Genomic DNA, 12,420 nt, shown 5'->3' on the forward strand with positions numbered 1-12,420 from the left:
TTCGGTGTTTTTTAGGTTTTTGTTGCGATTACATTGCGGGAGGAAGTGAAAGTTGCGAGAAATTGTTGCGATTTTCTCTTTGTGATTTAAAATTGAGTGATATGTTAAATATTAAGTTATTACTGAAAAACTATTGATTAAAAGAACAGACACTGAGAAATGGTCCTATAAACAACTTTACCAATATAAAATATTACCAGGACTACAAAAATGCAGAAAAATAGGCTTTACTTATCCAAATGCACCTGTTGGTTCAAAAGTTAAAGTGCAGAGAACCTCACAGCACAACATGAAGTTACCTTAAAATATAATATAAATGCCTCAGCTTTCATGTAAGAAAAAAAAACTATTAATACTCGTACTGTGTGCAGGCAGTCTCTCCTGAAGAGTAAATTAAACAATAATTATAAACTAATAAAATAAATGGCTCAGGCTTCATAGAAGAAAAAACCAATTTGAACAGAATCTCACAGTATGATGCTGAAGCTGCCTAAACAATGGAAAATAAAATACCATTTTGGCAAAAATGTTGGCATCCATTAATTTCTTGTATTAAGTAAATAATGTAAAGTGCACACAGTCCTTCACTGTAAACATAACACACTTTCAGTAACAGAATTTAAGCCTATATAAACACTGACTCACACATGCAGTGTTGCCAGATACTGCTGACGTTTCCCAGCCCAAAATATGTTCAAAACCTGCCAAAATGCACTTAAAACCGCCCAATCTGGCAACACTGCGCACATGCTGCTTCTCTTGAACGTAGACACGGAAGTAAGGCGGAAGGTAGTTTGTCGATGTCACCTCAAGACGACGCCAACGATTGGTCAAATTTGCGGGAAAGTTGCGGTGATTGGATATAATTGCAACACCGCCCTGAATTCGCGGGGATTGGTTGAATTTGCGTTGAAGTTGCAAATCGCAACATCGCGAAATCCTGGAGGGTCTGGTAAACGACCGTTTACTTTTCAGCTCAAATACACGAAGCGGTATTGGCCGGTTTCGCAAGTGGAATATTGCGTATGCGCACATCGCTCTTTCCAAAGAGAAACATCCGGCGATTCATCAAAACAATATGTTGAGTGAGATGCTTCGGAAATCATGTGAATAAACTGATAAATTTGATATGTAAGGCCAAAAAAAAAAAGTGTGTTTCCGGTTATGTAGATTTCAAAACTAGGGTCGGTAGGCAGGCTTTTTTTTTTTTTTTTTGAATTTTTTTTTCAAGATGGCTGCCATAACCTATATTTAGACAGGAATAATTTCACAAAATATAATGAATTTCTTTGCAGGTCACCCGAGTTACCACCTTCTGATGAATCTGATGCAGCATGAGACACCTTTTAACATTACTTTTTCTGTAAATATAACAGCTCAATACACCATGTTTGTTTCAGTTCCGGATCTATGGTTATAAAGGTGAAGAACAACAGCTTACTGCATTCACAGTGGTGTAATGGTTAGCATGCTGGCCTGTCACCGCAGAGACCGGGTTCGAATCCCAGTGGAGACACCAAAAATTTGTAACCTGGTTTCTCAAACTGCGTAGTGTCCCTGGGCAAGACGCCTCATCCACATTGCACTCAGTCCACCCAGCTGTATAAATGGGTTAGATGTAAATTTAATTGAAATGGATTAATATATTTTTAATTGAATTTCTTGGGATACCTTTTCCCAACTATACAACAAAAATATGTTCAGAGACCCATTTTGAGAGCATAGGAAATCATGCTCCTTTTTAAATCTCTTGAAATTTACAGATATTTAATACATATGCTATATTTAAAAACAAGAAAATTCGAGATAGCTTTTGGAATATGGTCCGAGTGGCTATATTCAAAGTATCAAATGTTCATTTATAAATTAATAAAATGAGGTTTAAATTTGAAAATAGTCAACACATTTGGAAGTAGAAAAGAAACTATGCCTAAATATATTTAGAATTAATTTATTTAACATTCTTAACAAATTACACAAAATTGATTCACAGAATAGTATATACAGGAATCCTCTTTTGATAGCAACATGATAAATACTTTTACATACAGTTTTGCTATGAAACTAGGACAATATTTGGAAATTTGATCTTTTGGCCGGGGCGGCACGGTGGTGTAGTGGTTAGCGCTGTCGCCTCACAGCAAGAAGGTCCTGGGTTCGAGCCCCGTGGCCGGCGAGGGCCTTTCTGTGTGGAGTTTGCATGTTCTCCCCGTGTCCGCGTGGGTTTCCTCCGGGTGCTCCGGTTTCCCCCACAGTCCAAAGACATGCAGGTTAGGTTAACTGGTGGCTCTAAATTGACCGTAGGTGTGAATGTAGGTGTGAATGTGAGTGTGAATGGTTGTCTGTGTCTATGTGTCAGCCCTGTGATGACCTGGCGACTTGTCCAGGGTGTACCCCGCCTTTCGCCTGTAGTCAGCTGGGATAGGCTCCAGCTTGCCTGCGACCCTGTAGAAGGATAAAGCGGCTAGAGATAATGAGATGAGATGAGATCTTTTGGCCATATATTTATAATTATTGTCATGTTCATAATTTATTGATTCAATGCACCTCCTTTCTGATATTGCACCATTTAAAAAAAGGTGTCTATGAATTCACCTACATTTTGTCTATGAATTTCTATCTACGAATTCACTTTGTCTACGAATTCACCAATCCCCTTTTTATAATTGTACAGATATATTTGATATATATTTATATATTTAAGGTAATGTAATGCTTTTAATGTTCATGCACTTTTTAAAATGTGATTTTACAAATACAAATTTATGTTTATAATTTCAGGGTTCTTCTTTAATTTGTTAAATATTTGTGGGTTGGGAGATCTAGGGGATAGCTTCATGGCTAATCCCTTGCAAGATCATGCTAGAAAATCGTTTTGACTTGGACACATGTTCAGCGATTTTCAGATTTATCTATACGCACCTACTGGTCTTCTTCGGTGGAAACTCGTGTCTTCTTGCCATGAGAATCTGAAAAGCGTTGATAGTCTTCGCTGTAGCTTCGTTGGCAGCCGTTCCCAAAGGGTTGTCCACTGGGATACAAGTATACTTTAACTTTTTTACGCCAAAATTGGCCACAAGGTCACCAATTATAAGACCAGGATCCACATCAAAATATTTCGTTGACGAGTTTATGTCCGGATCTGTGGAGGCCTTGCTTTGAAAGATTTCCCCTTTACCGTGTTCACTATGGTAGTGGTAAAAAATGTCTCGCACAGTCAACAGTTTTGAAAATGATGTCAATAACATATGGGTTTAGTAACCATATGGGTTACATTTATAAAGATATACATTAATGCCGCCGATGTGTTTACAAGGATCAATTTCAATCGCCACAACCACATGTGAGAACCACATCGGACAAGTAACTGAGACGATGAACTTGTCCGACATAAAGGATCACTTGTCCCGGATAAGCGGACAACCGTTAATGTCGAGCCCTGTCAACATAAAACAAAAGCACTTGATATCTGGAGCAGTTGTGTGACTATTTGGAATCCCATTTTACATTGCAAGCTGATTGTGGGGTCCCCTCCCCTAAAAAAGTAAATTTTTGGGTGCCAGCTCACTTTACCGAGGTCGAGCATTACCCGCTGAACAAAGGTCAAAGTGTTTTTCATACCCTTGGGGTGGTGCAGGTGCCGGGAATAAATCAGTCCATAAAGGAGACGGAAGGCCTGAGGCAGGTCAGTCAGTTCATCCATCACCACCCTGCCTTCCGAGATGATCCCAGCTCTGGATGGGTTCAGCCGAGGATTTTCTCCAACACACAGGATTCCAGCAGGAGTTTGTCTGTACAAGTCCTCATCAGTTCCATCCGAACAGAGCAGGAAACAGACTGATGGAGGACATAATCATACCAGCGAGATACTGCTGTGTTTTCCACCAAAAAGTATCACAGACTGATTTATAATGAACATCGTTCAGTATAAATGTAACCCATATGGTTACTAAACCCATATGTTATTTGAGTGTCGTTCCCGTGTCCCACCAGTTGGTGGCGAATCGGCCCTGTATTCCTTTTAACTGTCGCTGAGCACGTCCTGCTCACGCCCACACACCGATCTGAGAGCAGCACACCTGTTGAGTGAGCTGACGGACCTTGGGTAGGAAACGTGACGTAAAACTCATAAATTCACAATTAATCTTCACATAGTGTGTTGATAAACCTTTCGTTTATTAGGAGAGAGTTTGTGAATGTTGAGGAAAAGAGAGAGGAGCCGCTACGACCACGTAAGCCCTCTGTTGGACTCCGGTAAGCACAGAGCTACATGTTAAGATTCTAAGATGCTAGACCTCAGTATTAGCCTGTTGATATTAGCTCATGTGAAGCTGTTGCTTACTGAAACGCTTTAATAAAACCAGTCGGAGTTATCATCCAATGTTTTTACCCACTGTGGTACGGTTGTATCATTGTGTCATGTGAAAAAAAACAACTTTAAAAATCATTAGCTGAAAAAGAAATGACCATTCTGTCAAAGAATGGTTAAAGAAGAATAAAGTTAATGTTTTTGAATGGCCAAGTCAAAGTCCTGACCTTAATCCAATGGAAATGTTGTGGAAGGACCTGAAGCGAGCAGTTCATGTGAGGAAACCCACCAACATCCCAGAGTTGAAGCTGTTCTGTATGGAGGAACGGGCTAAAATTCCTCCAAGCCGGTGTGCAGGACTGATCAACAGTTACCACAAACGTTTAGTTGCAGTTATTGCTGCACAAGGGGGTCACACCAGATACTGAAAGCAAAGGGTCACATACTTTTGCCACTCACAGATATGCAATATTGGATAATTTTCCTCAATAAATAAATGACCAAGTATAATAGTTTTGTCTCATTTGTTTAACTGGGCTCTCTTTATCTACTTTTAGGACTTGTGTGAAAATCTGATGATGTTTTTGGTCATATTTATGCAGAAATATAGAAAATTCTAAAGGGTTCACAAACTTTCAAGCATCACTGTAAATCAGCTGATATTTAGTAAATTGTAAAATTGATTAATCAGTGAAACTGTGATAGCCTGAGAGTGCCTCTAGTGACATGCATGCCCTTATAACGCAATTATTCTGATTTTTGTTAGCCATACGGCTAAAAATGCCAGTGTGGACTGGGCAGAAGCTGAGTCTGAATGTCTGGTTGGTTTCTGACCCGTACAGTGTGATATATGCAGAGTACTGCCCTGCTGACTAAACCTTAAGAAGTGCTGGTGGTGCCGTCTCACACATGACGTCCTCCTGTGTCCTTTGCGGTGTCCTCTTCGTCATCACGATCACGTCCATCACTAGTAAGTGATTTTACTCCGGTATATCACAGTAATATTTGGATGTGAGCTTCCTGTATTACACTGTTGTCTCTCACCTGTACGTGTTGGGGGGTTAAAAACACTAAGTGTGAAGTATTTTCTCTCTGTTTCAGCACCTGTATCAGCTGTTACTACAGTACGGGTGAAGTTTAATCAGGCTGCTGCTCTGCCATGTGAACGGACCTGTTCTCGTGAGGCCACATGGACTCCATTCAGTAACGATCAGGTAGTGGCTCAGTGCAATCAGACATCCTGCTGGTCAGAGGAGGGATTTAAAATGTCCCATGATGAGTACCTGAAGGGAAATCTCACCCTCACCATCCCTGCAGCTGATTTCAGTCAGAGGAAACTGTACACGTGTCAGTGTGATGGCAGAGACATAAAAGATGTGCAACTCAGCATCGACAGTAAGTGTCTTTACCTGCTCTACAGACCAACTGCTGCTGATGGAAATGATCACATTTACATACAATTAATTTATTCTTCTCAGGACGGAGCTCATTAGTTCAGCTGAATCCTGGTGAAGATCTGCTGCTGGATTTGCACGTATCAGAGCGAGTGGAGGTGATCTATTACCACAGAGATTCAGATAAACAGATCTGCAGTGTGGACAGAAGCTCACTCCACTGTCCAGCTGAATACACCTCGAGAACATCACTCACTAACACGGTTCTCACACTGAGAGGAGTCCGGTCGACTGATGGGGGAGTTTACATCGTCCGAGATCCGGAGGAGGAGGAAGACCTTCATATTTACGCAGTCAGTGTTGAAGGTAGGGGGATTACTGTCCTGTCTATAATGTATAGTTAATATACTGTCTTCCTTTAAATGATATTTTTATTACCATCAGTCTCTCACACTGAGCACAGAGCAGAGGCGTTATATGTTTGAACATGGGCTGAGTTGAGAAATCAATATTTGATGGAATAACCCTGACATTTAATCACCGCTTTCATGCGTGTTAACATGCTCCCTGCCAGTCTTTCACGTTGCTCTTGAGTGACTTTATGCCACTCCTGGTACAAAAACTCAATCAGCTCAGCTTTGTTTGATGGATTCAGACACCATCATGATGAACTTCCCCAACTGATTTACCATCCCTAAGAAGCTCCTTCGCTCACTCACAGTCCTTTCTTCTTGGCATGTTGTAGGCGCTCACTTGACGGTGTAGACTGCAACAGTAACTGCAATACCGCAGTATAGGAGGGCTACCACAGGGTTGAGCTCGGCACCACGATTACGATAGAACAGCGAGTAAAGATGTGATGAAATAGCTGGCTCTGTTGGGGCAGACAGCCAACTTCCTTTTCAAGGGAACTTTTCCAGCCTGGAGAAATCTCCCTCAGCAAAATCCACCACAGTACGTCACCTTCTGTTTCGTCTTCCTGACTGTAGTTGGGAAGCGAGGAATCCGGCTCACTCCACTCAAATCAAAGTCAACTTTGTTATTCAGACCGTACACCAAGTAGTGCAGAGCAGAACGAAACTGCATCTCTCCTCGCTCCATGTGCAGTGAAAGATACAACAGACATGAAATAAACAAACTGCTGCCGAATAAATATTGCACCCGTTTCTAGCACTGGATTTATTGCACAGCGTGATGATGGAGAAAGTAAACGTTGTCACTGATGTGTATTAGTAAAGTGCTCAAGAAATGTCAACAGTTGAATGTTGGTTAAAATGACTTGGTCCCTCACACGGCTTTCACAACGCTCCTGGATTCTATCAGCTCTGAGTCCGGACACACTGGTCTGAACAGAGCAACATCTTCATGTGAACATGGTCTTCATCACCATCACGGTGTACAAAACGCCGTCTTCACTCAATAACTAGAGGAACAGTAATGGAGACGGGGCTAATGCCACATAACTTCCACATAGCAACAACAGCAATCGCTTACAAAACCCCTCATCCACAATTAACCCCCCCTCCCCCAACACACTTAAAAACTGCATATTAAATTTGTCTTTTGCATCTATTTATCAAAAAGTACCAGACAAATACAAACAAATTGTGTATGTGAGTACAAATGAGCAATAGAATTATTACAGTAGATGTGCTCGTTAGATTTTTGCTGCAAGGTACACGTACGAACAAACTGTGTGAAATTATTATAGAAACGAGTTCCGTCTGTCCGTCCCGTCACATTCTCGTTTCTGGGCCATATCTTTAAAACTACTGAAGATATCTTCATAAAACTTTGTATACATATCGAGCAACATGTGAACTGGTGCCTTTTGCTATTTTGGATTTTGAAAAAAAGTATTTTTCACATTTTTACATAATAAATAGATTTCTAAGAGCAGTGTTCGTTTCCGGAGCATATATCCAAAACTATTGATGATACGGATTTGAAACTTGGTGTACATGTTAACAAGGTGATGTAGATGTGCCTTTTCATATGAAGAAATTTTAATTTTTCATGTTTCCATGGAAACAATTTCAGACTTGGTCTTAGGGGTAGTTTTTGTTTCCAGAGCAGAACTTGAAAACTATGAATGGTTTGGTCTTGAAAGTTGGTATATGTGTTGATTCAGTAATGTATGTGTGTCTTTTGAGACTAAGAAATGTGAGAGATGTTAATTTTTAGCTCCCCTGGACCAAAGGTGCGGTGGGTTTATGCCATGGGCTGCTGAGGTCAGTGTAAAGAGGTCGGGTTGGTTTCCTGCAGCACAACTTGGAAAAATGTGATAAATAATATCTTGAAACTTGGTATATAGTTGGTCTATAGGGCGAGGGATATAGAGGAGTCTGTCTTCTTGTATTAAAGGTTTCTGTAAGCTAGCTGGACAGAAAACAGAATATTGTCATCACACAGTAAGCAACTGAGGCTAACAAGCCTAAGTGTTAGACTATTTTTAATTACACGCATAATATTATACTTATAAAGTGATGACCGCTGCATACCTTTTAATCTTTTACACGTTTCTCCTCCTCTTCTTTCCTCTTTCTCCTAAACTGGGCACCTGATGGCTGACCCCAGACCTGTTCTTATCCATTTGTGTTGATTTCACACTCGAGCATCGCTACGTTGCCCCTCCCCCAACACTGAGTCAGGACTAAACCAGTTCACCCTGGTGCTGGACAGACTGGATTTATATTATTCTTAACGATTTCACACAAACCAGGGGAAAAAAAAATGCAACACCGTCAGTGAAACTATAAAGTCACAGTGAATGACTTGTGGTTTCTTTGGTAGCACTTCATAGTGTGACCTGATTTTACTCCGCATTAGTACACTGTGCACTATTTAATAGATTCCCCCAGTCCCCCTACCTCGGGCTTCCATTGGGGAGACTGGAGGTCAAAGGTCAACCTAACTCCCCTCCCCATCTCGTACTTCTGAGTGGGAGACCAGGAAGTATTCTGGCTGCCCAGATCAAACTACAATCATGGTGCCACTCTGGAAGGTTCATTGATCTACACGGTGACAGGATATCACTGATGTGCAAATGATCGACTGAAAACCGACTGTGCAAATCTCAATACTTTTTTTTTTTATTCATTTATTTTGTGTTGGTGCCCCGTGCCGCTCCCAACAAGATGATGCCCTGCCCAAATCCACCACAGGGATGGAGAGCATCACCACATGGCCAATGCCACTTCATCACAGGAAGCATGACTCGCTCTCGTTTTCAGGTTTATGCTGAACCATGAAGACCTAAACAATGACCATTTTTATAAAACCCACTTGGATCACTGCACAGTGATGTCACACACAAACAGATACCTGTGCCGTGTCTTTTAACACATTTTTGTTGGTGATGTGAATGATGTCTTTAAAAATGGGCAGCTTACTGGATTAGTTGTTGCAGCTCTGATACGAACTCTAGTGACATGTTTTCTGTGTGTTTCAGCGTGTGGTGGGATACCAGAGTGGGTGTTTGTGGTGGTGGTGTTGGTGTCGTTGGTGTTGCTGCTGCTGTTTTATGTACTGCATGTGAAGCGTGTATTCCTGAGGAAGCGAAGACAACGACAAAGAGCAGTAAGTAATGTGTGTGTAACTGAGTCATTCGGCCCCATGAGGTGATCACTCAGATGAGTGTGTGTGTGTTAACCAGTAGATGTTTGTCAGTCTGAGTGTGTAATAATCTGCTGCTGTTCTTGCCATTTTCTCAGTCTGTTAGTGTTGAACAGTTTATTTGTCGATGCAGATCAGTGAGACTGTCACGGTTACTGATTTGGGGAAAAGACAAACCTTTCTCTCCTTCAAAAATAACTTCTTTTCGCTAGCGTTAGCTGGTGAGTTCCCTCTGTTAGCGGTGTGACCTCTGTTCTTAACCTGCAGGAATGTGTGTGTATATTTGACCTTATATCGCCTGTTCCTGAATAATGTGGACATTACTGCAGCGTTGAACGTGGCACAGAGCCAGTCAAGCATGTTTTCCAGCTAATGCTAGCCTGCTGGTTAAAGCACAAGCTCTGGCTGGAGGGAAAGGAGTTTTGGGTTTTGATTTCTCAGTATGCAGAGCAGTTATCCCCTCTCCCCAAGCTTTCTGTGCTTCTGAAAGAGATGGGAGCAGCCTAGATATATATTTTTATTTATTTTAAAGTGAAACAATCTATCATGCCTGTTTGCTTCTTGTGTTGTGTAATTTGTGTAAATATATTTCCTGATCTGTGTTCTCTGTGTATTTGGTTATCTGATAGGATTTGAACAGCTTGCTGGAGGCAGAACGGCTAAACATGGGGACTTCAGAAGATCATTTAATACAGCAGGCTAATCATGGAGGAGAAAGAAGGCAGACGTCTACAGCTGTAAACGGAACCATAGGACTGGCAGAGTTGGCTGATGTCCCACAAATGGACAGTAGAGCAGAGAGAGGGCAGCGATCAAACAGCCCCACAGCAGTTCACAACAGGGTGAAAGCGTCATTTAAGCACAAACGGTCCAACTATAGGAAAGTTAAAGCATATGATACAATTTAGAGATTCTACAGCTAATGACTTGTATGAAAGAGCTGAACAACTCTGCACAGCAACATCAGTATTTTAGTGGTGGAACAGGTGTGTGTGTGTGTGTATACAGTGGTGTTTGAAAATTTGTGAACTCTTTAGAATTTTCTGCCCTGAAAGGCGCCTTAAATAAAATGTATTATTATTATTAGTGTGCTTGAAAAAGCACAGTATTGTTCTTCAGTTTTATTTTTATTATTCATTTTCACCCGTTTTTTGGATCCACTCCTCCTCCTAGGGCTTTTGAGATAGAGACACCGTTCCAATGCTGAAATGTAGGGCCCGATCTGGAATGGTGTGCTTGTTAAAATGGTTGCGCTACCCCTTGTCGTTCGTCCGGTATTCCCATTTTTCGGTAAAATTCCGTGCCATTGAAGTGAATGGGAGTGATGACGTCATAAGGAGCGCCCCCACTCTAGACGTTAGAGCGCGCGCAGCAGAAAAAACAAAATTAAAACTGCGATTTTACAGCCAGAATCCATGTTTAAACCCTGTAAAACCTCTGAATTAAATTGAAGAACATATAAAAGGGTGGAGAGGAGATTTCACTGCGCGAAGCGTCTCCCTTCAAAATGCTGTGAGAGAGTGTGACGGGCTGAGCCGCGACGCTGACAGAGCGCATGCGCAGGCAGCCATGTGCCGCCATTTTTAAATCTCTGCTGTCCTGTCGCTGTTCTCATTGCCACCACCGTATGTACTGTTGAATCTTTGTCGAGGATCAAAAAGTAAAATAATTCACACTGGCTGTTAAAACTTGTATTTCAACTCCGGGAGCAATTCCCTCACCAGGCATTCAAAACGCTCTTCCGGGTCTCGTTTGGGGAAACAGATGGACTGTTCCACTGGGGGGATAGAGGGGTGTCCCGGGTTCTTTGTGGGGCAGTCCATTGTGCTGGGGGTGTCTTAGGGGTAATGACTTGAAAGCCATTTGGAGGGTTCAATAAGGTGTTTTTGTGCAGGTCAGTTATTGTATGTATTTTATACATTTTATATTTTATTGTATTGTATTTTATAGAATGTGAGAGAATGCGGCTTCATTTGAGCAAGCACACTCCAGCAGTTTCTGCAGAGGAAATGCAGTCTAGTTGTTATTATTATTATACTTTTGCCACTCACAGATATGTAATATTGGATCATTTTCCTCAATAAATAAATGACCAAGTATAATATTTTTCTCATTTGTTTAACTGGGTTCTCTTTATCCACTTTTAGGACTTGTGTGAAAATCTGATGATGTTTTAGGTCATATTTATGCAGAAATATAGAAAATTCTAAAGGGTTCACAAACTTTCAAGCACCACTGTATATGTGTATGTGTGTATATTATATAATATATATGATTTTACAAGTAAGGTGAGAGAGAAATGGCATTTCAATTCTCCTACATGTACTGGATAAATCGTGAATTGACGACAAAAAATATTTGAATGAAAGAACTCACCTGTTCTGAAGCCTGCTTCCTGCTGTTCTGTTTCCCCAAACTGTGAGAACTGTGGCCGGCCAGTGAGGGCCTTTCTGTGTGGAGTTTGCATGTTCTCCCCGTGTCCGCGTGGGTTTCCTCCGGGTGTTCCGGTTTCCCCCACAGTCCAAAGACATGCAGGTTAGGTTAACTGGTGACTCTAAATTGAGCGTAGGTGTGAATGTGAGTGTGAATGGTTGTCTGTGTCTATGTGTCAGCCCTGTGATGACCTGGCGACTTGTCCAGGGTGTACCCCGCCTTTCGCCCGTAGTCAGCTGGGATAGGCTCCAGCCCACCCGCGACCCTGTAGAACAGGATAAGCAGCGACAGGTAATGGATGGATGGGTATCCCACAATGTGCTGCGCTAACTGGGAAGTATCTGAGATGGAGTTTTTCACTAGCATCTAGATCAGTGACTGTATATAATGTAATGTAATGGGTGGACATCAAAACGGATTCAGAAGAGAAAGTATCTCTGATCCCATCTCGTGGCTGGTTGTGGTAGAGTTTTTAACGCTGCTCATTCCTATGTTGAGAATTATAGACTGATTGATTGATTGCTTTATTCCGAACAGTAAAGAAGATATAAAAACAAACAAAAAAACAAAAAATTAAAATAAAAAATGCAATAATCAAAACATCGTCATAAACAGAATAGCGTAGCCACAAGGCAGTAACATAATGTTCGGAAAGGATTAGGAAGAAGT

At 41.4% G+C, this 12,420-nt stretch overlaps 1 protein-coding gene across 6 annotated transcripts in view; it reads left to right on the top strand.

The window, feature by feature from the left end:
- The window catches only part of LOC132883488 (uncharacterized), a 22,670-nt gene extending 10,755 nt beyond the window's left edge, over window positions 1–11,915 (top strand). For 4 of the 6 annotated variants that reach the window (XM_060917185.1, XM_060917190.1, XM_060917213.1 and 1 more), the window contains 5 exons: window positions 5,152–5,279; window positions 5,411–5,704; window positions 5,788–6,069; window positions 9,155–9,282; window positions 9,948–11,915. In XM_060917185.1, the coding sequence (XP_060773168.1) occupies window positions 5,219–5,279; window positions 5,411–5,704; window positions 5,788–6,069; window positions 9,155–9,282; window positions 9,948–10,226 (1,044 nt within the window). In that variant the 5' untranslated portion in view covers window positions 5,152–5,218 and the 3' untranslated portion in view covers window positions 10,227–11,915. The remainder of the gene's footprint in view (window positions 1–5,151; window positions 5,280–5,410; window positions 5,705–5,787; window positions 6,070–9,154; window positions 9,283–9,947) is intronic. The other 2 variants (XM_060917206.1, XM_060917219.1) reach the window with 1 other exon arrangement.
- Window positions 11,916–12,420: the final 505 nt, after the last annotated feature.

The sequence above is a fragment of the Neoarius graeffei genome, chromosome 1 (genome assembly GCF_027579695.1).
Source record: "Neoarius graeffei isolate fNeoGra1 chromosome 1, fNeoGra1.pri, whole genome shotgun sequence".
Classification (NCBI taxonomy): domain Eukaryota; kingdom Metazoa; phylum Chordata; class Actinopteri; order Siluriformes; family Ariidae; genus Neoarius; species Neoarius graeffei.